Source organism: Carassius carassius, chromosome 26 (assembly GCF_963082965.1).
Source record: "Carassius carassius chromosome 26, fCarCar2.1, whole genome shotgun sequence".
NCBI classification, from domain to species: Eukaryota; Metazoa; Chordata; class Actinopteri; order Cypriniformes; family Cyprinidae; genus Carassius; species Carassius carassius.
The window spans coordinates 22,002,432-22,029,844 of NC_081780.1; the positions used below are offsets into that span (position 1 = coordinate 22,002,432).

Here is a 27,413-nt window from a genome sequence, read left to right on the forward strand (position 1 = left end):
TACAATGTAAACAAAAAATGCAAGGGGTTAAGATTAATTTATTTCTAAAAAAAGGCGAGTTTTGATTACTAACTGAACAAATTATATACTGTATAAGTGTTTTCACACATGATCACTGTGTGTAGATCATCAGTAAATGAGCGTGGAATTGAAATGGCAGTGTTTCTCAAATTAAACAAAAGAGCTTTTAATTTCGAATGACTTTACAATATCAAACTGAGTTTAAAGCATATAATGTGCTTATAGTTTTGCACACTTGGGGGAAAAAAAACTGTAATTAGACCTTGAACAATGTCTATTATTTTTAAACTATTTTTTAATTTATCTGAAAAACATGCGTATTCCAGAAAACCCTCTCCACCAGCACCTGTAACGAAAAAAAAATAATCCAAAAACAGGCAAGAGGTCATAACACAAAATCAGTCCAGAAACAAGAAACTAGAAAACACAAGGGAATGCGAGAAAACCGGGTGACGGAAAACAAGGACTCCATAACACAGATAGAAAACAGACCGGTTTATATAGATAGGTGAAGACGATGAAAGTGAAGACAGCTGAGTGCAATTAACAGGTCTGCAATTAACCGTGATGAAGGGACAAGGCTTTGTGGGAAATGCAGTGCCTGCAGTGGGGTGCCTATGGGGAAGTGAGACCACTAGTGGACACCCAGGGAAACACAGACCAGACACTGTGACATTACCCCCTCCTCTAAGGAGCAGCTACCAGATGCTCCATCGAACACAAAAACAAACCAAGGAACACAGAGACCAGGAGGGAGGTGGACTGGTGGAGGATAAGGGGGAGGGACGGAGGGCCAGGTCCATAGAGGGAAACAGAGACAGAAAGTGAAAAACAACAACAACAACAACGAGACCAGGAGGGAGGTGGACTGGTGAAGGACCAGGGGGAGGGACGGAGGGCCAGGTCCATAGAGGGAAACAGAGACAGGAAGTGAAAAAAACTAAAACAAAACAACAACAAAACAAAGAGGCCAGGAGGGAACGGAATGTTCAGGGTCTCAGGGCAGAGCCGACAGGGCAGGAATCCAGGGTGGAGCAGGTGGAACTGGAGCCCACTGGGTTGGCGCAGATGGAACTGGAGCCCACCACAACCGAGCAGACAGGACTGACGCCCACCAGGGCAGTGCAGAGAACCACCACAGCTGTGGGGTCGAGACAGAAGTCTACCAGGGCGGCGCCGAAAACCACCACAGCTGTGCAGGCGAGACAGAAGCCCACCAGGGCGGCGCAGAAGACCACCACAGCCGTGCGGGCGAGACAGAAGCCCAGTAGGGCGGTGAAGAAGACCACCACAGCCGTGCGGTCGAGACAGCAGCCCACCAGGGCGGCGCAGAAGACCACCACAGTGGGATCGATGCACAGGAGAGCAAGTCTGGTTAGGTAAGCCTGAAATAAAGAACATGAACAGGTTAAGGGTGGCCTCCGTGGCCCTGAGGAGATGGTAGATGGCCTCCATGGTCATGACAGGATAGGTCGAGCGCTCAGGAAGTTCGGCAGAGACGTGAAGGGGCTCTGGTAATTCAGCAGAGACGTGAAGAGGCTCTGGTAGTTCAGCAGAGACGTGAAGAGGCTCTGGTAGTTCAACAGAGACGTGAAGAGGCTCTGGTAGTTCAGCAGAGACGTGAAGAGGATCTGGTAGTTCAACAGAGACGTGAAGAGGCTCTGGTAGTTCAGCAGAGACGTGAAGAGGATCTGGTAGTTCAACAGAGACGTGAAGAGGCTCTGGTAGTTCAGCAGAGACGTGAAGAGGCTCTGGTTGTTCAGCAGAGACGTGAAGAGGCTCTGGTAGTTCAGCAGAGACGTGAAAAGGCTCTGGTAGATCTGTGGTGATTTGACTTGGTTCAGGAAGATCAACGGTGACTTGACTTTGCTCAGGAAGATCAATGGTGACTTGACTTTGCTCAGGAAGATCAATGGTGACTTGACTTTGCTCAGGAAGATCAATGGTGACTTGACTTTGCTCAGGAAGATCAATGGTGACTTGACTTTGCTCAGGAAGATCAATGGTGACTTGACTTTGCTCAGGAAGATCAATGGTGACTTGACTTTGCTCAGGAAGATCAATGGTGACTTGACTTTGCTCAGGAAGATCAATGGTGACTTGACTTTGCTCAGGAAGATCAATGGTGACTTGACTTTGCTCAGGAAGATCAACGGTGACTTGACTTTGCTCAGGAAAAACAACGGTGACTTGCCTTTGCTCAGGAAAAACAACGGTGACTTGCCCTTGCTCATGAAGATCAATGGTGACTTGCCCTTGCTCATGAAGATCAACGGTGACTTGCCCTTGCTCATGGAGATCATTGGTGACTTGACTTGACTCCTGAGGTCTAACTGTGGTAATGCTAGACTCATGAGTGTTAATGGTGACTTGACCTGACTCTGGAGGGTCAAAGGGGACCTGACTCGACTCTGGAGGGTCAACGGTGACCTGACTCGACTCTGGAGGGTCACCTGTGCCTGTCATCTTGTACAGTGGTGCTGGACCGGCGGCCATCTTGTGCTGTGGTGCTGGGTTGGCAACCAACTTGTGCAATGGCTCTAGGCTGGTGGCCATCTTGTGCAGTGGCGCTGGGCTGGCGACCAACTTGTGCTGTGGCGCTGGGCTGGCGGCCATCTTGTGCAGTGGCGCTGGGCTGGCGGCCATCTTGTGCAGTGGCGCTGGGCTGGCGGCCATCTTGTGCAGTGGTGCTGGGCTGGCGACCACCTTGTGCAGTGGCGCTGGGCTGGTGGTCCTCCTGTCTGGAGACACCGGTCTAGAGTTGGCCATCAGACCTGGAGAGATAGGTGTGGCTGGGGTATCCCACTGAGACCGATGTTGCAGGTACATTGTGAACCCCCAAAAATCCAAGATCTCCAGCTCATTCATTTCCCACTGAGGCACAGGGTTGTCCAGGCAGGCATTAAATAGGGCATTAAGTGCCTCATAATTGTACCCCATGCTTACCGCCATGGTCCAGAATAATTGTGCCAAACCACCCACCTCACTCCCCTTTTGACGGAGAGTGGTTAATTTTAGGAATCTCCTCCTCCGCTCCTCCATGCTGGCTGGGGAACGAAATCCAACACCGCTGGATCTGGGCATGATGGAGTCCTTCTGTAACGAAGGCACACCGGAAACGACAGATCCAAAAGCAGTGTTTTAATAGGGTAATCCAAAAATCATAATCCAAAAACAGGCAAGAGGTCATAACACAAAATCAGTCCAGAAACAAGAAAACACAAGGGAACGCGAGAAAACCGGGTGACGGAAAACAAGGACTCCATAACCAAGATAGAAAACAGAGCATTTTATATAGATAGGTGAAGACGATGAAAGTGGAGACAGCTGAGTGCAATTAACAGGTGGGCAATTAACCATGATGAAGGGACAAGGCTTTGTGGGAAATGTAGTGCCTACAGTGGGGTGCCTATGGGGAAGTGAGACCACTAGTGGACACCCAGGGAAACACAGACCAGACACTGTGACAGCACCAAACTTTTGCAGATACAAAGTGACATCACATCAATTGCTGAATAAATATTATATTTTATTACAAAGTTTTAAAGTGTTGTGTTTGTTATTATAATAATAACTATATTAAAAGAGTAATAATAACAACTATATATAATAAATGAATAAAAATGTAATTAATAATAAAGTAATGACACTACTACAAATTATATATTTTTATTACTTACATTTCTATTACTGCTAAATAGCCTATTTTATCATTAATATTGCTACAAATAATAATGCATTTTACTACTAATTTTACTACTGCCATGACTACTATACAACTAATTATAAAATGCATTCACGGGGGCATCTCTAACAGCATATCCAGCCTGCTGAATGTCATTGTCACGATCATCAGCTGGAGTGCCCATGAACTCCTATAGAGGGCACTCCACTCAGAACTCTGGCATTTTGTAGTTTAATTTCCAACTCCATTCCCCAGAATCCTGTGCTTAGGACTAATCACCACCAGGTGTTCTGCATTACCACTCCCCTATATAAACTGTGTTTGGACTTAATTAAGTGCCTCGAGCCAAGGTGATTGAGGAAAATAAAGGCATATTGGGGAGGAAAGTCACAAATGAATGTGTAATTGACACAAATTTCTCATTATTTGAGTTGAAAAGAGCTTTAATAGGAGTTAAGAGTACTTCACCAGGGAAAGATGAGGTGTGTTACAAAATGATAGAGCAGCTATCAGATGTGGCTAAGAGTTAGTGATGGCAAAATCGAGGCCTCGTGAACCAATGAAACAGTTGAACCAAATGTGCCATATTGTTTCGAGGCTTCGAATCAATCCGACACCCGTCTCAACGGTGACACCTAGTGGTCACTTGCAGGTGTTGATCTGAAACAACCTTGACGAGCCATTAAAAAAATGTGTTGTTTTTTTATTATTATAATGTTCTAATATGTGAAGCTTGTAACCTATAGGCTCCTCACTGTGCATAATGTTATTTTGGTCATGAAAAATGAATATTAATAAAAGAAATCAAGCCACAATGTCTCACTTTTTTAGAGATTTTTATTCAAAAATATTAATTTATCTGCTGTGGAAGGACTTAGCCTACTTCTTTTTTTACAGATAATTTCTCCAGCCTTTGAAAAAATCCTCTCACAAGGGACACTTTTTGCTGGCATACAAAGATATTTTTTTGCAAGGACATACAAATGAGGAAAGATTACTGCTCTCTCTTTCCAGTAAGTTAGTGGATCATGAGTTCTGGGCAAATACGCATCGTTGATGTATTTTTTCACTTCCACTGTGGCATCAGCTGTAGCATTGTGTATCATCTTGGTTTGATGGATGCGAGTATCAAAAAGTTCCCATAAACTGTCCTGTGTTTCTACTGGTGTTGATGTTGATGGTGATGGTGATGGTGATGATGATGATGATGATGGGTGTGATGTTGACATTTCTGGGTCTGAATAAAAATGAAAACAGCAATTAGTAACAAATCCTAAACTGACGGCATATATGAAGGATATATTATATTACATGATTCAGATTACATAACATAACAGACTGAAACTGCTCACCAGGATTTGTGTTTGAACGCATCAGTGAAGCACACTCCAGTGTGATATGCTTTTCAGCTTCCTGGGCTTTGGCAGCATTTCCAAATGCCACACTTTTGAACCTTGGGTCCAGCAGTGTAGCCAGTGCCAAGGCTCTAAAACTCTCATAACCTCCACATCTGGAGTGCAGACCTTCTTGCAGATGTGAGCCTATGAGCCAAAACAGGAGAAACACATATTTATAATAATGACAATAATATGACAGTTATGGCCAATCACATGGGTAGTATGGTCATTGTGGCCTACCTAATTGAACAGTTGATTCCTGCGTTGCATTTCCTTTTTTCTGTGCAAGCTTGTGATACAACATCCTGTACAGTGGTATAAGCTTTGAAGCAGACACTCTCTTTTCCTCTGACATCTCTGTTGTTGCGAGTTTGAATGGTTGCAGTATTGACAATGATTGTTCAATAATGTCATAATCAATACTTGTCAGGGGAGCAGTATCATTGTTTAAGTTGGAAAGTGCAGCAGCCACTGGTTCACGTTGGTCATACAAGCGCTGTAGCATGTCAAATATGCTGTTCCATCTCGTGTCAACCTCCTGTATCAGTTTCAGAGTTGGTCTTCCCATCAAGCTCTGCATCTCCACAAGCTTGTCCTTTGCTTTGCAGCTGGATCTGAACAACCCCACTATCTTTCTGGCCTTCTGGCGTATTTCATTGATGACTGGGGTTTGATCTAGTGCCTTTTTCACAATCAAATTTATAGTATGAGCAAAACATGGGACATGGCGAAGGTGGAGTAGCTGGGCACTTAGGATCATGTTAGATGCATTGTCAGTCACCATGCACTGAACTTTGGAGGTTATTCCCCACTCAGCCATTAGCAAGGCTTTAGCCTCCATGAGATGCTGGGCTGTGTGGGTTTGGTAAAACCTCCTTACACCCAGTACAACAGTTGCCATTTTTGCCTCTGGTGTTATGTAATGGCAAGTCACACCAAGATATCCATCCATATTAATGGAGGACCACATGTCAGCTGTAAGGCTAACAAATTCGGCCTTTTGTAGGTCCTCCATTGTCTTCTCCTTGGCTTTGTTGTACTTTTCGCTGACCATTATTTTAAGCACCTTCCGGGATGGGAGGACATAGCTTGGATCAAGCTTGTTCACAAATGCCCTGAATCCCTCATCGTCCACGATGGTGAAGGGCTGCAGATCCTTCACCACCATGTTTATAAGAGCCTCATCCAATTCCCTCTGTCTGACTTTTAAAAGAGAAGACAAAACATACTTTCAGACAAATACATTGGAAAAATACAGCTTCAATTAGTGCACATCTATTAAAAGTATAGCCTACTGGTTCATTATTTGGAAACCTTCCAGTGTTTATAATCAGTGCTTTATATAACTTATAAACTTTATAAACAGTGTCCCAAAAGGTTGTAATTATATTTCAATTATAATTATATCCCAAACAATGCATACCTTGCTTAGATGGCCCAGCAGTGTCAGTAGCAGGCCTAGGTACAGGGGGAATGCCATCCTCTGCACCCTGCAAAATGGCAGGATGAGTGCTCCTCAAATGGCGCATCATGGATGATGTATTGTTGCAGTAGGCTAGCTGCCGATCACAATACACACATCTCACTTTATTTGGGGTTTCTAAATGGAAATGCTCCCACACCACAGATGTACGGCATCTCTTCTGGGGAGCTTCCATTTTATCTATCTATCCAAATCTATCTATCTATATATGAATCGATCTATGTATCTAGATATGTATCTATAATCTATGTATCTATATATGTATCTATCTATAATATATGTATTTATATATGGATCTATAATCTATCTATATATGTATCTATCTATAATATATGTATTTATATATGTATCTGTAATCTATCTATATATGTATCTATCTATTAATAGCTGTCTATATATATTTATATCTATGTATCTATTAATGTGTCACTATATGTATACTCTGTCTGTCTCTAGCCTCTCAGTCAATGTGTTGTGTAAATTTAAATGTAAGTCTAAATTGCCTATAACTAATCAAATCGCACTGTCACTATATCACCAAAAATCCGCTATCTCAAAGTCAAACTCCTCTCACAAAAACCCACGAGGTCAAAATGCGTTTATTTCACTTTTATACAGATGTGCGATTGTGTGGTCTGTTCCCGACCGTTCCAATCAAACGCTGATTCGGCGGACCACACCTGATGAAACAATTAGTGAAACACTTCGAGGCTTCGTTTGCTCATAGTCACGTGACATGGGTGTTTCGAATCACGCTTCGGATCAGTGTTTCGACACATCTGCGCTTCGGGATCTCGCAAAGCTTCGGAACGACTGTTTCGCTTCAGCCATCCTTACTAAGAGTGTTGTTTTAACATTGTATAACAAGATATGGGAGCAAGGGAGGTTGCCTGGAATGTGGAAACACTCTGTGGTAGTCCCTATAGGAAAGCCTGGCAAGGATAAAACAGAGGTTAAAAGCTATAGACCAATAGCTCTTACATCCAACTTATGCAAAATTATGGAAAAAAATGATTACTATAAGACTAGGATATGTAATTGAAAAAAGAGGAATGCTCTCCCCTCACCAAAGTGGTTTTCGTAGTGGGCGTACAACAATGGACCCAATTATTTGTCTAGAAAATGAAATTAGGAAAGCACAAGTAAGTAAAGAAGCTGTTTTTAGTTATTTTATTTGACATTGAAAAAGCATATGACATGTTGTGGAAGGAGGGGCTTTTAATTAAGTTAAATAAGATGGGCATAGGTGGCAGGATGTTTAACTGGATTCAAGATTTTTTAAATAACAGAACCATAGAGGTGAGAGTAGGGATGGAATTTTCAAATATATATCCAATAGAGAACGGTACTCCACAAGGAAGCATATGTAGCCCAATGCTTTTTAATATAATGATTAATGACATTTTTAACGGAATAGATCAGAGAATGGGTAGAGCACTATATGCTGATGATGGGGCATTATGGGTGAGAGGAAGGAATATTGATAATCTGAAGGTTAAGATGCAGTCAGCAATTGTTAAGGTTGAAAAGTGGTCATGTGAGTGGGGTTTTCATCTATCTGTAGAAAAGACATACAATTTATATGTTTTTCCAAAAAAAGAACGAATCCTACTGTAGAACTTAAACTGTATGGGCAACATCTTAAACAAGTTGATAGTATAAGATATTTGGGGGTATGGTTTGATGTTAAGCTAAATTTTAAAACGCACATTCAGAAAATGATAGATAAGTGCAAAAAAGGCATAAATATACTGAAGTGTTTAGCAGGGTTTAGGTGGGGAGCATCAGGCATATCCCTTAAAAGGATTTATACTGCATTGATTCGTTCTGTATTTGATTATGGAAGCATAGTTTATAGCTCAACAAATAAAACCTTAATGCAAGAACTAGACAGAGTACAGGCCAAGGCACTTTGAATATGTAGTGGTGCGTTTAGGACAACACCTATTCCATCATTACAAATAGAAGTAGGGGAAATGCCGTTAGATCTAAGGCGATTACAACGATCCATGTCTTATTGGATAAATCTGCAAGGCCATGAAGAAACACACCCTACAAAGAAGGTGTTATTAGAATGCTGGGAGTATGGGCGTGCACTATGCAGTTTTGGGTGGCATGGGAATAGGCAGGCCAAAGATATGGAAATTGACAACATTGCTTGTTGCAAAACTGTTAGCACACCAACAATCCCACCATGGATGTTTTGTTATCCCAGGGTAGATTTGGAAGCTAAGAATATAATTAAATCAGGGATGTATCAAAATGTTCAGCAATATATTGACAAATTATGAAGACACAGTTCAGATTTTTACAGACGCATCAAAAGATCAGACTGGGAAAACAGGGGTAGCAGTACACATTTTAAAGTATAATGTAAATATTAAAAAAAGGACAACAGATCATCTGGCCATTTTTACAGCAGAAATGGTAGCAATAATTCTGGCTTTACAATGGGTGGAAGAAGTAAAACCAAATAAGGTGATTATATGTTCAGACTCAATGTCCTCACTAGAATGCATTCAGAGTGGAAAATCTATATGTAAACAGGATTTACTAGATGAAATTAATCAAATAAATTGTATAATAAGTCAACAAAGCATAAGCGTAGGATTTATATGGGTTCCTGCACACAGGGGAGTGAAGGGTAACGAGAAGGCAGACATGCTGGCAAAGGAAGCAGTTACATCAGAACTGGTTGAACTCGATATTAAATTAAGTAGGTCAGAAATTAAAAGTATTATTAAGAATAAAATTAACAAAGTGGCAGGAGAGATGGGATAAGGAGGGAAAAGGCAGACATTTGTATAATATACACAAAGAGGTTACAGCTAGGAAAATCAGTGGATTGGAAAGACAGGAGGCAACATGGTTTTCCAGAATGAGGATGGGACATACAAGTTTAAATAGTGGATTGCACATAATAGGGAAACATCAGACTGGACTATGCATAAATTGTGGAGTAGTAGAAAATGTAAAACATATACTTATAGATTGTACACAATACACCAGAGAAAGGGAGAATATGAAGAGAGCACTAGACAGAGAGTTAACCATGGGAAATTTATTGTGTAAACAGCACACAGTCCACAGTTAGGGCGGTTATTAATTATCTTAAAGAAAGCCAACTAGCAAGAAGAATTTAGTTATTTATCTATTTAATTTATATTATTATTTCAAGGTTGAGGAGATATAAGAGTGGAAGCTGGAGGAGCTGAACACGCAGCGCCAGCTGAAGCTTTCCTTTTTTTTTATTTTTATTTTTTATTTTTTGACATCCCTATGCGATCACACCTCAGCCCTGTAGATGGCGGTAATGCACATTGATTGCAAACTGCCAATAAAAAAAATACAGAAGAAGAAGAATTAAGTGCCTCTGAGTCCATGTGACAATCATGTTGCAGAATCGGATGCACTTCTTCATGACCCTCTTCTTCCTTATTCTCGTCTTTGAAAGGTTGAGGAGCACAACACATGATACAATAATTTTGCAAGCCTTTGGAGGCTCAACACATAGTTTGCTGTGGAGACAGCGAAAACGGTGTTTCAGCTGGCCGATCGTCCTCTCAATGATTGCATTGTTGTACCTTTCCTCAACAAGGCTTTAAAGATCATATGTTGTTGCTAAAAAGAAAATTATTTTGTGTATTCAGTGTAATGAAATGTTTATGTGGTTTAGTTTAAAAAAAAAACACATTTTCTACATACTGTACATTATTGTTTCTCCTCTAAGCCCTGCCTTTCTGTAATGCATAGATTTTTTACAAAACTTATCGTTCTGAAAAGCAAGGTGTGCTCTGATTGGCCAGCTATCCAGTGCATTCTGATTGAACGAATACCTCAAGCGTGTGACGGAAATGTAACGCCCCTCACCATACTGTGCTGCCATGTGTCCTGTGCGATAAGACAAAACCAATAAAACTGTAAGGTCCATGCACTATAATATATAATATGATATAATATAATATAATATAATATGACCTCGAATTTAGGTTGAAAGGCAGATTGGTTGTTTGCCTGTCTCTAATTATATATATGATAATAGATATTATATATATATATATATATATAATTGTAAGTTGCTTTGGATAAAAAAAGTCAGCTAAATATTTAAATTTGAAAGTCTCGCAAATTGGGAATACGATCTCTTAATCACAAACTCAAAATCACTTACACTTAGTTAACTAACAAAATAAAAAACACATTTAAAAAAACTTCATCTGGTGTACCAAAGCTCTTGGATTTTACCAAATGTGATTTGGAGACAGAGAATATTGTCCACTTATTTTTTATCTGCATTTATAACAAAATTGACTTTAAAGGGCATTCTATATAATTTTTTTTAAAATTATTATAATTTTTTTTTTTTTACAAAACAAATACCAAATGTGTCCTTTACTGTCAATCTCTGTCTGATTACGGGACAATACAACATGCAACAAAAATGGGCAGAAGGAAAAATCAACAAACTTTACTTATGATAGAAATGAAACCTACTACTAAAAAAATACTAAAGCAAAAAGCACTAGGTCTCTATGTGAAGCTTTTAAGTTGTTTTATTATGATAATACAGTTTCTTTATTGTTCTTTTTCTTGTTAATTAAATTAATTGAGTTTTTTAATTGAATAATTTTTATACCTTTGATACATTGATCAGCAAATATTATATATAATAAGCAAATATGTGCAGTTTGTAACAACTACATTTAATGTATTTGTGCCCATCTATTTGTGTGAAAACGGGACAGGACTTTTATTTTGGTGTGGCGACGTGATGACATTAGACTGCGACGCACCACTTTAGTTCGTTTGTTGATAGGAATGAAGAAAGGTTTGTGTATTTAAGCATTTAAAGTATAAGAGCATAATTTTTTGAGTAAACGTTAAAGCTCATCTGCAGAAAAGATGCATCGTATTTAGTTCTCTATATAAATAGTGATGGGTGCTATATCCAGATTAGAATCCTATATCCAGGATTTTTTTTTTTGTAGTAAAACCATGGTTAATTTTCGCAAGGGGTTCACTGGCTTATGAATTAGGGAGCTGACTGAGACACGCTTAGAGATTTAATTAGCCCCCCCCCCCCCCTTTTGTTACTTTTCTATTTGTCTCAAACACACAGGAAAACTGTTACAAAGATGACGCTTATTAAAGAAGAAAGTGAAGACGTGAAGATTGAAGAAGTATTCAGTGTGAAACGAGAGACTGAGGAACAAACGGGTTAGTTTCCATTCTTAAACCTGAACTGATTTGATCCTTATTGAAACGTTGTCTCTACAGATATGAATGATATTTTGTGAAGAATTGCAAGTTTAGCATTTGTTTTACATTGTAACATTGAGTGGCATGCAAAAGTTTGGGAACCCCAAGCCGAATCTGTGAAAATGTGAATAATTTGAACAAAGTAAGAGATCATACAAAATACATCTTATTTAAATTGTACATAAAATATGTTTACATTTAGTCCACAAGACGAAAAAAAAAAAAACTGATATTATATAAATAATCCCATTCAAAAGTTTGTGAACTCTTGGTTCTTAATAATGTGTGTTGCTACCTGGATAATCCACTATCAAATTAACTTTTATTTTATTTTTTCTGATGGTTGTTCACGAGTCCCTTGTTTGTTCTGAACAGTTAAACTGAGAACTGTTCTTCAAAAAAAATCCTCCAGGTCCTGCAGATTCTTCAGTTTTCCTGTATGATCTTGAGATCCATCTTTTCACACTGAGGACAATTGAGGGACTCAAACAGAACCAGCCAAATGCGGTTGATTTTGTGTTGTGGCCATAGACTGTAAAAAATATGGACAAAGCGTCTGTGACGTCACCCATAGACTTTCTGAAGAACGGGTTTGAAGCCGTTTATGGGGGGTATGGGCTGCGCCATCTTGGAAAATCTTGGGAAATCCTAACCCCGCCCACCTTCTGACGCAGCGCGCTTCACTCAGCTCGCTCTGCAAATTCGGTTATCTCTGTGTATATTTTAGGCAACGAAATATGTTATAAAAAACCATACTAACTATTTTCGTATAAGAAATCTTAAACATAATAGCCACACAAATGTGGTTCAGGCAACGCATATTGATTATATTCAACTACACATAACGTTTGCCTATTTATGAAAAAACAAAATATAAAACGCAAACCTGCCTTTTTTCATTTTAAATAAAATATAAAAATATTAAACATTTTATGGTCCAGGCAATATGTGCATTTGTACTAAACAGATTTTGCAGTAAACAACATTACAGATCATCTTTGATGTATTAAAATTTAAAATGACAAAACTCAACCCAGTCTCTTTTTGTTAAATTTCAGTTTTATCAATATTAGCCATTATGTATAGCCATTAGCTATACAAATAAAGCAAACAATTCAGTTAAACATACAAAGTCAGCGCTCTAGTCTAACCATACATCGGTAAAGTTAAATAGCTTATAAAGTTATGAAACTTCCCCTCAGCCAAAACGATTGCCTAGGGAAAAAATTATAGATTTATGAGACCAAAAATCACCCATTAGATATAAACAAGATGAATTATATCTCATGTTTAACCACTACAGAGACACCAGAGTCCGCGGCATTGGCGGCAAACTTTAGAAGGTCTAGCCGAGGAAAGACTGCTTCAGGCGGGGTACATGAACGCTGAGCGCCCGGTCATTGCTGGATCAACTGGATAAAATTTTCGTAAATCTTTAAATAAACCACAGATTTGAGCTTTAAACAACTACATTCTCGCCTGAAAACCTCTTAAAACTACATTTCATGATACAGAAACAGTAGTATTATATGTCAACTGTATTAAAAAAATGGCGCTTCTTGTTGTCATTCTCCATGGCGCTGCCTTGTCAGCTGTCAATCAAGCTGTCACTCAAAGTTAACCACACTCTTATTGTCATATATTTTAGATCTAAATACGATCTAAACTAACGAGTTAGGAAAAAAAAAAAAAAAAAAAAAAAATTCACCCCCTCACAGTTGTCAGGCACTCGGAAGCTATCGAAAAATACAATAAAACTCCATGGGACCAACTTGTAAAAACATGAATTTATGCTGTGAAAACAGACATTTTAACATGGGGGCTATGGACATTTGCTCCCTTTTGGGACCTTCCCCTGGCGGATTTTCGATGTATTGCAGTTTTTCGCACTTCTGGGTAGGCTTCATTTTTCAGATCAGAATGTTGCCGCTTGGTTGTGGCGGGTAAACTTGCTTCACCTACCGGCCACCGTGGCGGGTAAATAAAAATAGCATATTGTTTCACCCAGCCGGTGGACAAAAAAAGTTAATTTCCGTCCCCGGTGTGTGTACACAACACGCAATAAAGTGTAATATCATCCGAAGCAGCTACGTGGAGAAAGGCGGTGTAAACCGGACTCGAAACGGCGGCATTGTTCCCAGTAGTGTTTGCAGCTGAAGTTAGTGCCGCCGGCGGAGTGCTATATCTGTTGGTTATTTACAGTACATTTTATAGCACGCGCTATACACACAAAACCTGATTAATATTAATGAATCCAGCAGCTCATTAATCCTTAGTAATCCTTAGTGTGTTTTGTAGTTTTTATTAGTAGGAATCATATTATTATTATCTTATCAGTATTTTTGTAAGTTTTTCTTCTTTTTCTATTTTACAGAAACACTGAATGACCAAAAAAGCACCACCACCAGTCCAGTTAAAACGACTAATAAGCATTCAAACATGGTTATCAAGTTTACTTCTAATTACTAAAGTTCTATTCTTAAATGATACTTGATTATTATAAAGCTTGACTGACTGGCAAGTAAACTAAAATAATTACTAGCCAATGGCCATTCAATTGCCAAGGTGTCCGTAGAGGGTTGTAAGTTATGTAGAAACAACATTGTATTACTACACATGTTTGACAGCTCTGGCGAGATGAGACGCATAAAATGATGTATTAAAAACGCTGTGCGTTTGTTTTTGTAGATGGTGTAAAAGTTTGCAAGCCGAGATTTCTTTCAGTGATACAGTGTTGAACAGGGGACTTTTCCCCACGTGTTCCCTCAACCACAAAAAAAAAAGAGAAATACACTTACACATACAAATACTGGTGAATCCTTTCCTTTGGAATTAAATACAGCATTATTAATGCGTACGAAAACTGTTTAAAATGTCGTAAGAATGTTTCTGTGCATTAAAAAAGTTCAGTGCAGTGTATCATCCAGTTGGGCTACGGAGTTGAGAGAATGAGCTACTTCAGCAAGAGTTGGCTGTTTCAAAACCTAGTAAGCTGCCTAGATAGGCAGCATTTTTGAACCACTGAAAGAGAAAATGTCAGTATTTCATTGAGACTTGAGATTAAATAAAGCTGCTTATGTATTATAGATCTTGTAGTATTAATTTTCACATGGAGTTACACATTGTCTGTTAAAAACAAGAAAGTGGCTGGTAAAAACATTGAGTGGCTGGTAGATTTTGAAATCCACCAGCCACAGTGGCCGGTGGACAAAAAAGTAAAATTCCATCCCTGATGGGTTACCGTACTTAGCAATGTCACGACTTCCACATGTCACACCCTCAGGATTTGAGTGAGCCAATAGCCACGTTTCCACTGTTGGGCTAAAAGCGGGCGTGCGTGCCAGGGCCAGTCGCATTTCCACAGTCACTTCCGGTGCTTGATCGTGCCTCGTCAGGGCTTCCTCGGGGCCAACGGCCAGGGTTTTTTGGCCCGACGAAAACCTTGGGCCAAAGCGGGCCAGCTGGGGCTAGAGGAGGGGTTATGAACAAAGGAGGATTTCTCTGCGTCTGGAGAGCGTTAGTGCCACGGATCATTACAGAAAGATAACAGCGTTAACACCAGTATTAAAGACTTTTTAAAATAAGTTGAGCTCAAAACTCACTTTCAGTCATCAGTGAATGTTTGAAATAACTTGATCTGATGTGGATTATAATCACTAAACAAGGCAGAAATATTTATAAGCGATGCAGAAGATTATGCACACTAAACATTAACATAGTAAATATGATAAATGCTACCACTTGGAGAAATCAGACATCAGCTTCTTATTCTCTATCACAATTGTGTATTTATTTAGTAACATTTTATCTGTCATAAGTCTCATCTCGAGAGTTTAGCTCCACGTAGCCTATCATAAAAACATAATATTTTTTGTTCGGGAGCTTTTATAAAAATAGAGTTATTATTATTCATTCTAAATGTGACTAATAGGCTACTGTGGCTACAGATAAACAGACTCGACTGAATAAGCAGGCTATTTTCATAACGCTTAAGCGTTAAAATTAAATAATGTAGAAGTACATTTATTTCTGTGTGATTAATTTTGAGTCCTGATAAATTCATTCATTATGATCAATGTATCACTTATTCTATAGTAAAACATCGATGCTTTTGAATTAAAATACTTAAAGCATGCAAACAAACGGCCGCTTTTATCATGTTCGTTTTGTGATCACGTGTAACGGTAAATAAGGGTGAGGAAGCAAGTGCAAGTAAATAGAAATAGGATTTATTGACTGATTCCAATGAACAGAGAAGAGTGGCAGGAACAACAGGTATGTGTAGATGTCTGACAGTGATCCAGGAAGTGGCGATGAGTAGAGGCAGCAGGAGATCATGACACAGGAACTGAGATGAGCAGTCCGTGGTGGTGAGGAGTGGATGGGGTTCCAGAGGTGCGAAGAGCTAACGATGAGATGAAACAGAGAAGAAACAGGAACAAGAAACCAGGCATGCGATTGGGAAACTTCAAACAACGCTCTGACAAACACAAGATAAAAGACAGGGCAATAAGTAGGGATCAGGTAATGAGTGGCAGCTGTGGCAGATGAACAATTAACGGAGACGCCCACATGAAACGATCAGTGCTGACGAGAGACACACAAAACTCCCACATAGTGCAAACCCGAGACTACGGTTTACCAACCGTGACATCACGCTAGTTCCAGTGACTTATTTCTTAGTTTTCTGATAACTTTGTTGATGAAATGATGGGGTTTCGGGACGTTGTTCCTGAGAGGCATGTCATGTAAAGGGCGTGTTTTAGTGAAGCTATTAGCACCGCCCGGCCCACTTTAAACCCTGGCTCACACTGGTCCGACAGTGGAAACATGGCTAATGATGAATTTGACCTTTTGGAGGGAAGTTTTACAACTCTTTTTCTCAAGTATGGTGTCTTGCATATGAAATTAGATTGGAGAGTTCAAGAGAAGAATCTTTAAGATTCTTATAAAACTATGTGTTGCATAGGCATCAATATGTAATATACACTAGGGTTGTGCCGATAGACGATAGTATCGTGTATCGACAATAGTCAGAGATATCAACATAAGCAGATTTCTCTGTCGATAATTAAGACAATATAAGGCAAATTTTCCTATTAATGTATTAGATTATAATAATAATAACTATTATTTTTATTTTTATTAGGCTGCTTAGTATAATTCGGCTATCAAACTGCCCTGCAATTTCACTTCAGCACCGCATTTCTCTCTCTCTCTCTCTCTCTCTCTCTCTCTCTCTCTCTCTCTCTCTCACGCACACACACACACACACACTGCGCGTGTGAGCGCAGGAGGATTAGAGCCTGTAGTCGCTGAAGTTGTCCACTATGACTCGGATAACTCGTTAAATCCATGAAATGAAAGGGATAGAAAATGAGGAGATGGTGTACCACACATGTAATGGCTGGTACACGACATCGCACTCTTCTCAAACATGAGAGATTAACTCTTTCTTGGCGTAACAAATAAAGTAAAGAAAGTAATAACAAGGCTGCAGAGCGAACTTATCATCCATAGTGGTTTTCACGTAGTCCTTCTCTTAAAAACTGATCACTTAACTAATAATAACACTGACTATGTGTGATGACGTAGAAGGACTACGTGAGAACCACTGGATGATAAGTTCGCTCTGCAGCCTTGTTATTATTTTCATGCCCACCGCACTATAATGTGATGCATGGAAAATACAGAGTTTTGGCCGTTACAAAGTCTCCATCCACAAACAGACGTACATCATCTGCAGATATAAGGTATTTCATTGCACTTTAACAAGTAATCTGAACGGCACTATTTTAAACGAGCCCTCACTGAGTTTAATGCCACAGTTATGGTAGAATGCATTTCATTCTTGTTTCTGTGCCGGTGCGTCGAGCTTGTCATGAGGCGCGCGGTCCAGAGCGCATTGGTTCAATTCAACTTTACTCCAAATATATGAACTTACCTGTTTTGAATACTTTATATTTAACGTGTCCGTTTATGCCCAATATTAGTGTTAAACTGCTGGTCTTTAAATGAAATCTACTGTTGATTTTTACTGTTGACTGATTTTGCAGAACATTTAGACTGATAACTTCCATGTGCAGATGCGGTAAATTTATCACAGGACGCGCGATATGACAGTTGCGCCCGACAATATGTGAACTAGCTATTTAAAAGAGTATTTTTATATTTAATGTTAGTTTATCAGTATGTTTGAAAGTATATTTTTTCGATTATTGGTTCGATTATTCCATAGGCTCTCTCTCTCGCGCACCTGCGTGGTTTAAAACACCAAATAGTTCTGCTATGACAAGAACAAAGAGTCTCTCTCTTGCTCCACACATGCACGATAATATCGTGTATCGTCGATCTCACGGGTTGATATGACGATTTGAAAAATTTACCATATCGCCCAACACTAATATACACTCATTTAGATCATGAAAATAACTCATAGATACTAAACTTCATATAAATGAGGTTATATTAACTAGTGATTTATAATAAGCATGCATAAAACATATAAAGTACTCAAAAGACAATATACAAGAACAGTAACAGCATACACAATGCCCTAAAGTATATGTGTGTTCATTCAAAGAAATGTCTTTCTATGAATTAATTAGAGAAGAGTCCCTTTTTATGTGCATTATGTGCCTGTTTTTGAGAGACATGAGTTTTGCACATTCCTGGGAGCCATAATCCTAGTGTTATCAGAGGTGATAGTTGAGGTGATAGTTACATTTTTGGGGAAGGGTCCATAGACCCTTTAGTTAAATGAGGGGGCGTAATATTATTTGGTAAATATAACAAATAGTTGTTTGTCTGATTGGTCCAAATGCTACACGATCTATGCAAATGTCTCTCTGTGTATAGAAACAAATGGAGGTTAATCACTGTCTGTCACATAGATAAGTGTAGTGATAGTGTATATTTGCAAAGACACTGATGAATTGTATGCCACAAAAATATTCTGCTTTAGGTTTTATTTAATCTGTGATCGAAGCTAAAGAGTTTTTATACAAGCCTAATAATTATAAAATTCAAACGTTATTAAAGACAATCCACGACCAGTAATAAAATAAGAACAAATAAAACTACAAGTGATACCACAAATTAATACAATAGAACAAAATACAAGTTCTTCAGCTATGTTTTCTGTACAGAAACAGAGAAATCAAATGTAGCATTACATTGCATCTAGGGCTGCACGATATTGGGGAAAAAATGACATTGCAATATTAAATTTTTCTGCGATATATATTGCGATATGAAAGCTAAAACTAATTTTTTTTCTTACAAACAAAAATGGGGTGAGCACACTTACATTCTCATTTTAAAAGATTTAAACATTGACACCATCATGTCAATTGATTAATCTGCGCGAGGGAGAAAGAGCAAGACAGCGCTCGTGTTGTTTGAAGATGGTGAGCGTGTGGCCGGGGCTCGCTTGCTCTCTCTCTCTCTCCCTTTTGCGCTCTCTCTCTCTCCCTCTTGCGCTCTCTCTCTCCCTCTTGCGCGCTTTCTCTCGTGCTCTCTTTCTCTCTCTCTCTCTCTCTCTCTGCCCTGTTAAACTGGCAGGACTTAAAAACACACCGCGAATCACATTCGTCAAGGGCCGGGAGCAGCTGGCCCGTACAGTTAATGAATAACGGATCAACTACGACAGCCTACATCGCACATCCTGCGATGTGACTATCGTGGATTCGTACATCGCGATATCGATGCTTAAACGACACATCGTGCACCCCTAATTGCATCGTCTTCACTTTATAAATTTGGAAATAGATTGATCCTTGTTAAAGCTACAAAAAAATTATGTAGAGAGCTGTGATCCATCATCTCATCTCATGAGTGGGGTGGGGCCGAGAGCCATGGGAATGGGTTGAGGCCAGTGGAGTGATTGGAAATGAGCGACACCTGCACCACTCACTAGTCTCGAGTCCCAAGGAGGAGATCCGGAAGGATAAAAGAGGAGTTACGACAGTGAAGGATGAGAGAGGACCAGGCCTGGGTTTTATTTTGTGTTTTGGGTTTGTTTGTGCGCAGCAGTCGTCCTTGAGGTTTTGTGTTTATTTGGTTATTAAACTTTCATTTGATTGTTCGCCAGTTTCCGTCTCCTCCTTCCCATGACTATTAAGGTTTTCAATAGCGTTACACTGGTGCTGAAACCTGGCAAGAAGGAAGGACATGCTGCCAAAGATCCCTCACCGCTGTGGTGAACCCGCGGTGCCATCTAGCATGGCAGTGTGTCTGGGAACTGGAACTGTTTTTATTTATTTCCCCTCTCCCCTCTATCGTCTCTGAATCGGTCCTCATTCTTCCGTCTCCTTTTCTTTCACCTCTTCTGTCTGTCCTTACCCCCAGGTACCCACAGCCACCGTGATCAGTTTCCCTGGAGGGGGGGGGGGGTGTTGAGAGCAGTCTCGTGAGTTTCGCCTGGCCTGCGAGGGGTGATGGGGGTATGTGATGAGTGGGGTGGGGCCGAGAGACATGGGAATGGGTCGAGGCTGGTGTAGTGATTGAAAATGAGCGACACCTGTGCCACTTACCAGTCTCAAAGTCCCTCAGAGGAGATCCGAAAGGATAAAAGAGGAGTTACAACAGTGAAGGAGGAGAGGGGACCAGGCCTGGGTTTTATTTTGTGTTTTGGTTTTGTTTGTGCGTGGCAGTCATCCGTTTGTTTATTTTATTATTAAACTTTCATTTGAATGTTCGCTGGTTCCCGCCTCCTCTTTCCTGTGGCTATTAAGGTTTTCGATAGTGTTACACCAGCGTTTTGTTACCTTGTAGTATGGTAGAAGACTAGTTAGGTATGCAGGAGCTAAATCATTAAGGACTTTGTAGGTAAGTAATAATATTTTGTAACTGATACGGAACGTAATAGGTAGCCAGTGCAGAGACTATAAAATTTTTTTGTAATATTGATCATATTTTCTTGACCTGGTAAGGTCTCTAGCGGCTGCATTTTGGACTACCTGTAGCTTGTTTATTGAAGATCCAGTATTGAGGTCATGAATGCATGAACTAGCTTTTCTGCATCAGAAACAGGTAACATGTTTCATAGCTTGGCAATGTTTCTAAGATGGAAGAATGCTGTTTTTGTCACATGTGAAATATGATTTTCAAAAGACAAGTTGCTGTCTAATATAACTCCCAGATTTTTGACTGTAGAGGAAGTAATAATACATCCGTCTAGTTGCAAACTGTAATCCAATAAATTCTGTGTACTGTTTTTTTTGGTCCAATCTCTGTCTTATCCAAATTTAATAGGAGAAAATTATTAGTCATCAAATCTTTTACATTTTTAACACACTCTGTTAGCTTGGATAATTTAGAAGTTTCATCTGGTCTTAATGAGATATATAGCTGAGTATCATCAGCATAACAGTGGAAGCTAATTCTGTATTTTCAAATAATATTACCAAAAGGCAACATGTATACTGAAAATTGCTGGACAGATCCTTGTGGCACTCCAAATTTTACTGGTGATAAATGAGACGACTCCCCAATTAAATAAAGTTGTAGCAGTCAGACAGTTATGATCTAAACCAACTAAAGCCTGTCCTTGAATACCTGTATAGTATTGTAATCGATCTAGGAGTATGTCATGATCTATGGTGTCGAATGCAGCACTAAGATCAAGCAAAACTAGCAATAAGATGCAGCTTTGGTCTGACGCAAGAAGCTAGTCTCTTGTAATTTTAACAAGTGCAGTTTCTGTGCTATGGGGGGGTGGGGGTCTGAAACCTAATATTATGGACACAGACAGTGCTGTCACTGCACTCAACAATTAAGCATGACTATAAGCATCACTATGAGCTCCAACTCCTGAGCTAGTTTTGTCCTGTTTCATATAGCTTGTGTGTAATAGTTCGTGGGAGGAAAGGAAGAGGACAAAGGGGTCGGCTGGACTGCTGACGTATTTATTAACTCAAACTTCAACTCAAAACTTCACAAACACCAAATGGTGACTTTTACTCTGACATCAACATGTTCACACAACACTTCCGGTTTACTCTTTCCGGTTTCCGATTCCCGTCAGCAGTCCATCTCTCTCTCGACTGCTTCTGTCTCTCCTGGCGTTTTATACTCTCTCCGCGCCAATTACTGAAACGAGAAACAGGTGTTGAAAGTTTTTGCCCAAACCTCTCACTTACTGCTCATCTCCTGATTCTCTCTCCCGCTGCAGACTTCGCTAAACCATGCCCCCCCTGCCACATTGTGTATCTGACAACTGAAGCTCCTGAGGGCAATTCATAAGATGTAATCCAAGATGTTGTGCAGATCTTCTTCCTCAAGTTGGCCTACATGCTGTGGCTATCCATTTAGCAGATGCTACCATTAATGTACTGGAAGTTAATGATTCCATTGTTTTCTGCTAGACACTGTTGTCAAGCAAAGATATAATACAAATATCTTTATAGATAGGTATAAAGGCACATATATAGACAGATATACACCGGCAGGGAATATAAGTATTGTTTTGATTAATCTCTTTTTCTTTCTCGTTTCATTTGTTTCAGTTGTTTTTTGTTTATAACCAAATCTTACTATGTGTTTCCAGATCCCTACTATCACTACCATTCGCAAACCACACATCACACAATGTAGACAGCACAATCTTAACAACCTGTGCTTTTTCTATTGGTCTCTGGAATTGCCAGTCTGCTGTAAACAAAGCCGATTTCATTACTTGTATTATTAGTCATTCAAAGCTTAATCTCATGGCCCTAACAGAGACCTAGATCAAACCAGAGGACACTGCTACACCTGCAGCACTCTCCAATAATTTCTCATTTTCCCACTCCCCCGACTGGAAGAGGTGGAGGTACTGGTCTACTCATCTCTAATGATTGGAAATTTATAAAATCGTATAACTCCACTACTTAAGAACCCCCCCCCCCCCCCCCCCCCATGGCCCTAACAGAGACCTAGATCAAACCAGAGGACACTGCTACACCTGCAGCACTCTCCAATAATTTCTCATTTTCCCACTCCCCCGACTGGAAGAGGTGGAGGTACTGGTCTACTCATCTCTAATGATTGGAAATTTATAAAATTGTATAACTCCACTACTTAAGAACCCCCCCCCCCCCTTTTAACCCATCTCTTTTAGAGAACTACAGACCAGTTTCCCTTCTTCCTTTCATTGCAAAAACACTTGAACGAGCTGTGTTCAACCAAGTCTCTACATTTCTCACACACAACAACCTCGACAGCATTCAATCTGGCTTCAGAAGTGGACATTCAACTGAGACGGCCTTGCTCTCAGTTGTTGAAGCTCTAAGACTGGCAAGAGCAGAATCCAAATCTTCAGTACTTATCCTGCTTGATCTGTCTGCTGCTTTTGACACGGTTAACCACCAGATCCTCCTATCAACCCTAATGGCAAAAGGCATCTCAGGAACCACACTTCAATGGTTTGAGTCTTACTTATCAGATAGGTCCTTCAAAGTATCTTGGAGAGGTGAGGTGTCCAAGTCACAACATCTAACTACTGGGGTGCCTAAGGGCTCAGTTCTTGGACCACTTCTCTGTCTACATGGCATCATTAGGTTCTGTCATTCAGAAACATGGCTTTTCATACCACTGCTATGCTGATGACACTCAACTCTACCTCTCATTCCATCCTGATGATCCGATGGTAGCTATTCGCATCTCAGCTTGTCTAACAGTCATTTCTTCCTGGATGATGGACCATCACCTTCAACTCAACCTTGCCAAGACAGAACTGCTTGTGATTCCAGCAAACCCATCATTTCATCACATTTTCACCATCAAGTTAGGCACATCAACCATAACTCCTTCAAAAACAGCTAGAAGCCTTAGAGTTATGATTGATGATCAGCTGACTTTCTCAGACCACATTGCTAAAACTGTCCGATCGTGCAGATTTGCTTTATTCAACATCAAAAAGATCAAGCCCTTCTTTCAAAACATGCTGCACAGCTCCTTGTTCAAGCTCTTGTTCTGTCCAGGCTGGACTATTGCAATGCCCTCTTGGCAGGTCTTCGAGCCAATTCTATCAAACCTTTACAATTAATTCAGAATGCGGCAGCAAGATTAATTTTTAATGAGCCAAAAAGAATACACGTCACATCTCTGTTTATCAATTTGCACTGGCTTCCAATAGCTGCTCGCATAAAATTCAAGGCATTGATGTTTGCCTACAAAACTACCACTGACTCTGCACTGCACCAATTTACCTAAATTTGTTACTTCAGACTTATGTGCCCTCTAGAAACTTGCGTTCTGCAAGTGAACGTCGCTTGATTATGCCATCCCAAAGAAGCACAAAGATACTTTATGGACTTTTAAATTAAATGTTCCCTACTGGTGGAATGACCTCCCCAACTCAATCCGAGCAGCTGAGTCCTTAGCCTTAGCCGATCTTTATTTGACCCTCTAACTTTAACATACACTATTCTAATTCTATTCTTAAAAAAAAAAAATCTAACTACCTTTCTAATCTTTTTGTATTCTATTTTCTTTTAATTTATTATGCAATTGTGTGTGTGTGTGTGTGTGTGTGTGTGTGTGTGTGTGTGTGTGTGTGTGTGTAAAGATCTCGTAACACTAGCTTGCTCTATTCTTTTTTTTATTGTTTTCTTTTTATTTGTTGTATTATTTAAATCCCATGCTACGTGTACTGTTAACCTAACTGAGACTTGTTATAGCACTTATATATCATTGCTCTTTTTTTGTTTTTGATTGCTTCCACTGTCCTCATCTGTAAGTTGCTTTGGATAAAAGCGTCTGCTAAATGAATAAATGTAAATGTAATATAATAGATATATTTATATTGCATAGCTGGTAGTTTGCCATGGGTAAACGTCAGCGAGATCTATCCTAAAAACAACATTTTGGCAGTTGTATATTTGTGTATTTTGTATGAACTCTTGTCCACCAGAAGACTGAAAAGATGGAGGCATTGATTGTGAAAAGCCTGAGAATGAGACGGTTTGGCCAATTGAACAAAATAAGTATAAATGCCAGATGAATGCGACAAATTAATTTCGTTTATTTTTTTCTTCTTTTCCTTTTTTTGGAAGCAGGTCACATCTCCCAGTAGGTCTGATTGGGCCCACTTTGTCAACAGGGTTTAAGATTTTAACTTGTATTTGTCTCTCTTCATCCTAGACCTGATGATGCTGAAAGAGGAGAATGAGGTACTGAATGAAATGGAAGACAAAGATCAGTATAAGAAACAACATGGAGACCTTAAAGTCCATATAAGAATTCTCAGAGGAGAAAGCCCTTACACCTGCCAACATTGCGGAAAAGTTTTCCGTAAAAAACCATACCTTAAATGCCACATGAGAATTCACACTGGAGAGAAGCGATTCAGCTGCCAACAGTGTGGAAGTAGTTTCACTCAAAAAGGAACCCTTAACAGGCACATGAGAATTCACACCGGAGAGAAGCCTTACTCATGCCAACTGTGCGAAAAAAGCTTTACAGCAGAAGTAAACCTTAAGTATCACATGAACAGTCACACAGGAGTTAAGCCGTTCCCATGTGAACAATGTGGAAAGTTTTTCAAACGTAAGAAAACTCTTACTTCCCACATGAAAATGCACTTAAAAGAGAACTGTTATACATGTCATCAGTGTGGAATGACTTTTCGGGACATCAAACACCTTAACAGACACATTATAATTCACTCTGAGGAAAAGATTTTCCAATGCCAAGAGTGTGAAAAGAAATTTCGATTTAAAGTAAGCCTTAAGTGTCACATGAGAATTCACACTAGAGAAAAACCTTACACCTGCCATCACTGTGGAAAGAGTTTCAGACAAAGTGTAAGCCTCAAGACTCACATGAGACTTCACACTGGAGAGAAGCCTTTTAAATGCCCTCAGTGCGGAAATAGTTTCAAATATAAAGCAACCTTCAATGCTCATATGAGAGGTCACACTGGAGAGTGCCATTACACATGTAAACTGTGCGGGAATAGCTTCTCACAAAAAGGAAATCTTAAGGCTCACATGAGAGTTCACACTGGAGAGAAGCCATTCATATGCGCTCAGTGTGGAAAATCTTTCACACGAAAAGAAAGCCTTAATTACCACACGAGAATTCATTCTAGAGAGAATGGTTTTAAATGTCTTGAGTGTGGAAAGTGTTTCCCAGATAAGAAAAACCTCAAGAGGCATGTAAAAATTCACACCAGAGAGAAGCCTTACATTTGCCATCACTGTGGAAAGAGTTTTAGATTTAAAGGAAACCTTAAAACTCACATGAAAATTCATACGTGAGAGAAACCTTTCATTTGTTCTCAGTGTGGAAAAGGTTTCATATTTAAAGGAAACCTTGAAGTTCACATGAGAGTACACACTAGAGAGAGGCCTTTTAAGTGTTTTCAGTGTAAGAGGAGTTACACTTATCAAAAAGACCTGAACCGTCATTTGCAAACTCATTCTGGAAAGACATTGCCTTATTCTGATTGTGGGAAGCAGTTTAGAAAAGGGAGCAATTTGAAAAATCACCAGTGCATTCACTTTAAAGGAAGGATGTTTAATTGTAATCATTGTAACAAAATGTTTCTTTTGCTTTCACATTTGCAGATACATCAGAAAATGCATGCTGATGTAAGACGTTATTTGTGTTCTGTGTGTGGGAAGAGATTTAAATGGCTCGGCAATTTAAAATGTCACCAGAAAATGCGCGTCTGTGTGAAATCAAGGCTACGTTCACATCGTGAACAAAGATAATTACTTTGGTGAGGCTGTTCACTTAATGTTTTAAATGTGTCCCTTATCAGACAATCATCTGAAAATTTGAAGCTTTTTATTTTTATTTTACATGTTCTTATGAATGCCTGTGACCATGCCTGACCATTTTTAGTTCAGATTCCATTTAATACCCTGGAATCAAAATATTAGTTACATTGTGGCATTTCAAAAAGAGACAAAATGTATATGAAACAAATAAAAGGACAGACTCAATGAAACTCACCTTTTACTACATTATTTGATTGCACAAGTAAACATGTCAGTCTGGTCTTCATTACTGTTGGGGGTTATCTGATGAAATATTATTTTTTATTAATTTAGTCTTAGAAATAAAATAGTAATAGTACTTTAAATTCAGTAAGGTCATCTATCTATCTATCTATCTATCTATTCATGTTTACTGTATTTTCCGGACTATAAGGCGCACTTTTTTCATATTTTGGCTGGTCCTGCGACTTATAGTCAGGTGCGACTTATTTATCAAAATTAATTTGACATGAACCAAGAGAAAACATTACCGTCTACAGCCGTTAGATGGCGCTCTATACTGCCAGAGATGCTGCTCAGTGCTCCTGTAGCCTCTCATTGAAAACATAGAGCGCCCTCTCGCTGCTGGAGACAGTAATGTTTTCTCTTGGTTCTAAATAAATGACTTATAGTCCAGTGCGACTTATATATTTTTTTTCCTCATCATGACGTATTTTTGGACTGATGCGACTTCTACTCAGGTGCGACTTTTTTAAAGTTTTTTTTTTTTACGCAACTCTGTGATGACGTCACATTGGGTAGAAGTTGAGGAAAGGTAGCCTCAGCCTAGTATGATGCCGCGTTCCAGACAACCTGTAACC

The 27,413-nt window shown here is 39.5% G+C and overlaps 2 protein-coding genes across 2 annotated transcripts in view; one reads left to right on the top strand and one right to left on the bottom strand.

Moving 5' to 3' along the window:
- LOC132106029 (gastrula zinc finger protein XlCGF8.2DB-like) overlaps nt 1–27,413 on the bottom strand; it is a 146,342-nt gene that overhangs the window by 59,578 nt on the left and 59,351 nt on the right. The gene's annotated exons all lie outside the window — the stretch shown is intronic.
- LOC132106326 (gastrula zinc finger protein XlCGF57.1-like) lies at nt 11,664–26,783 on the top strand. The gene is made up of 2 exons (XM_059511949.1): nt 11,664–11,803; nt 24,971–26,783. Exons 1-2 carry the CDS (start codon nt 11,722–11,724, stop codon nt 26,086–26,088), a joined length of 1,200 nt encoding a protein of 399 aa, XP_059367932.1. The 5' UTR covers nt 11,664–11,721; the 3' UTR covers nt 26,089–26,783.

Bases quoted from the DNA above. Each gene is read 5' to 3' on its own strand.
- LOC132106326 (XM_059511949.1), top strand. From the start codon at position 11,722: ATGACGCTTATTAAAGAAGAAAGTGAAGACGTGAAGATTGAAGAAGTA. The intron at 11,804-24,970 runs GTTAGTTTCCAT...TCTTCATCCTAG, and splicing joins AGAGACTGAGGAACAAACGG to ACCTGATGATGCTGAAAGAG.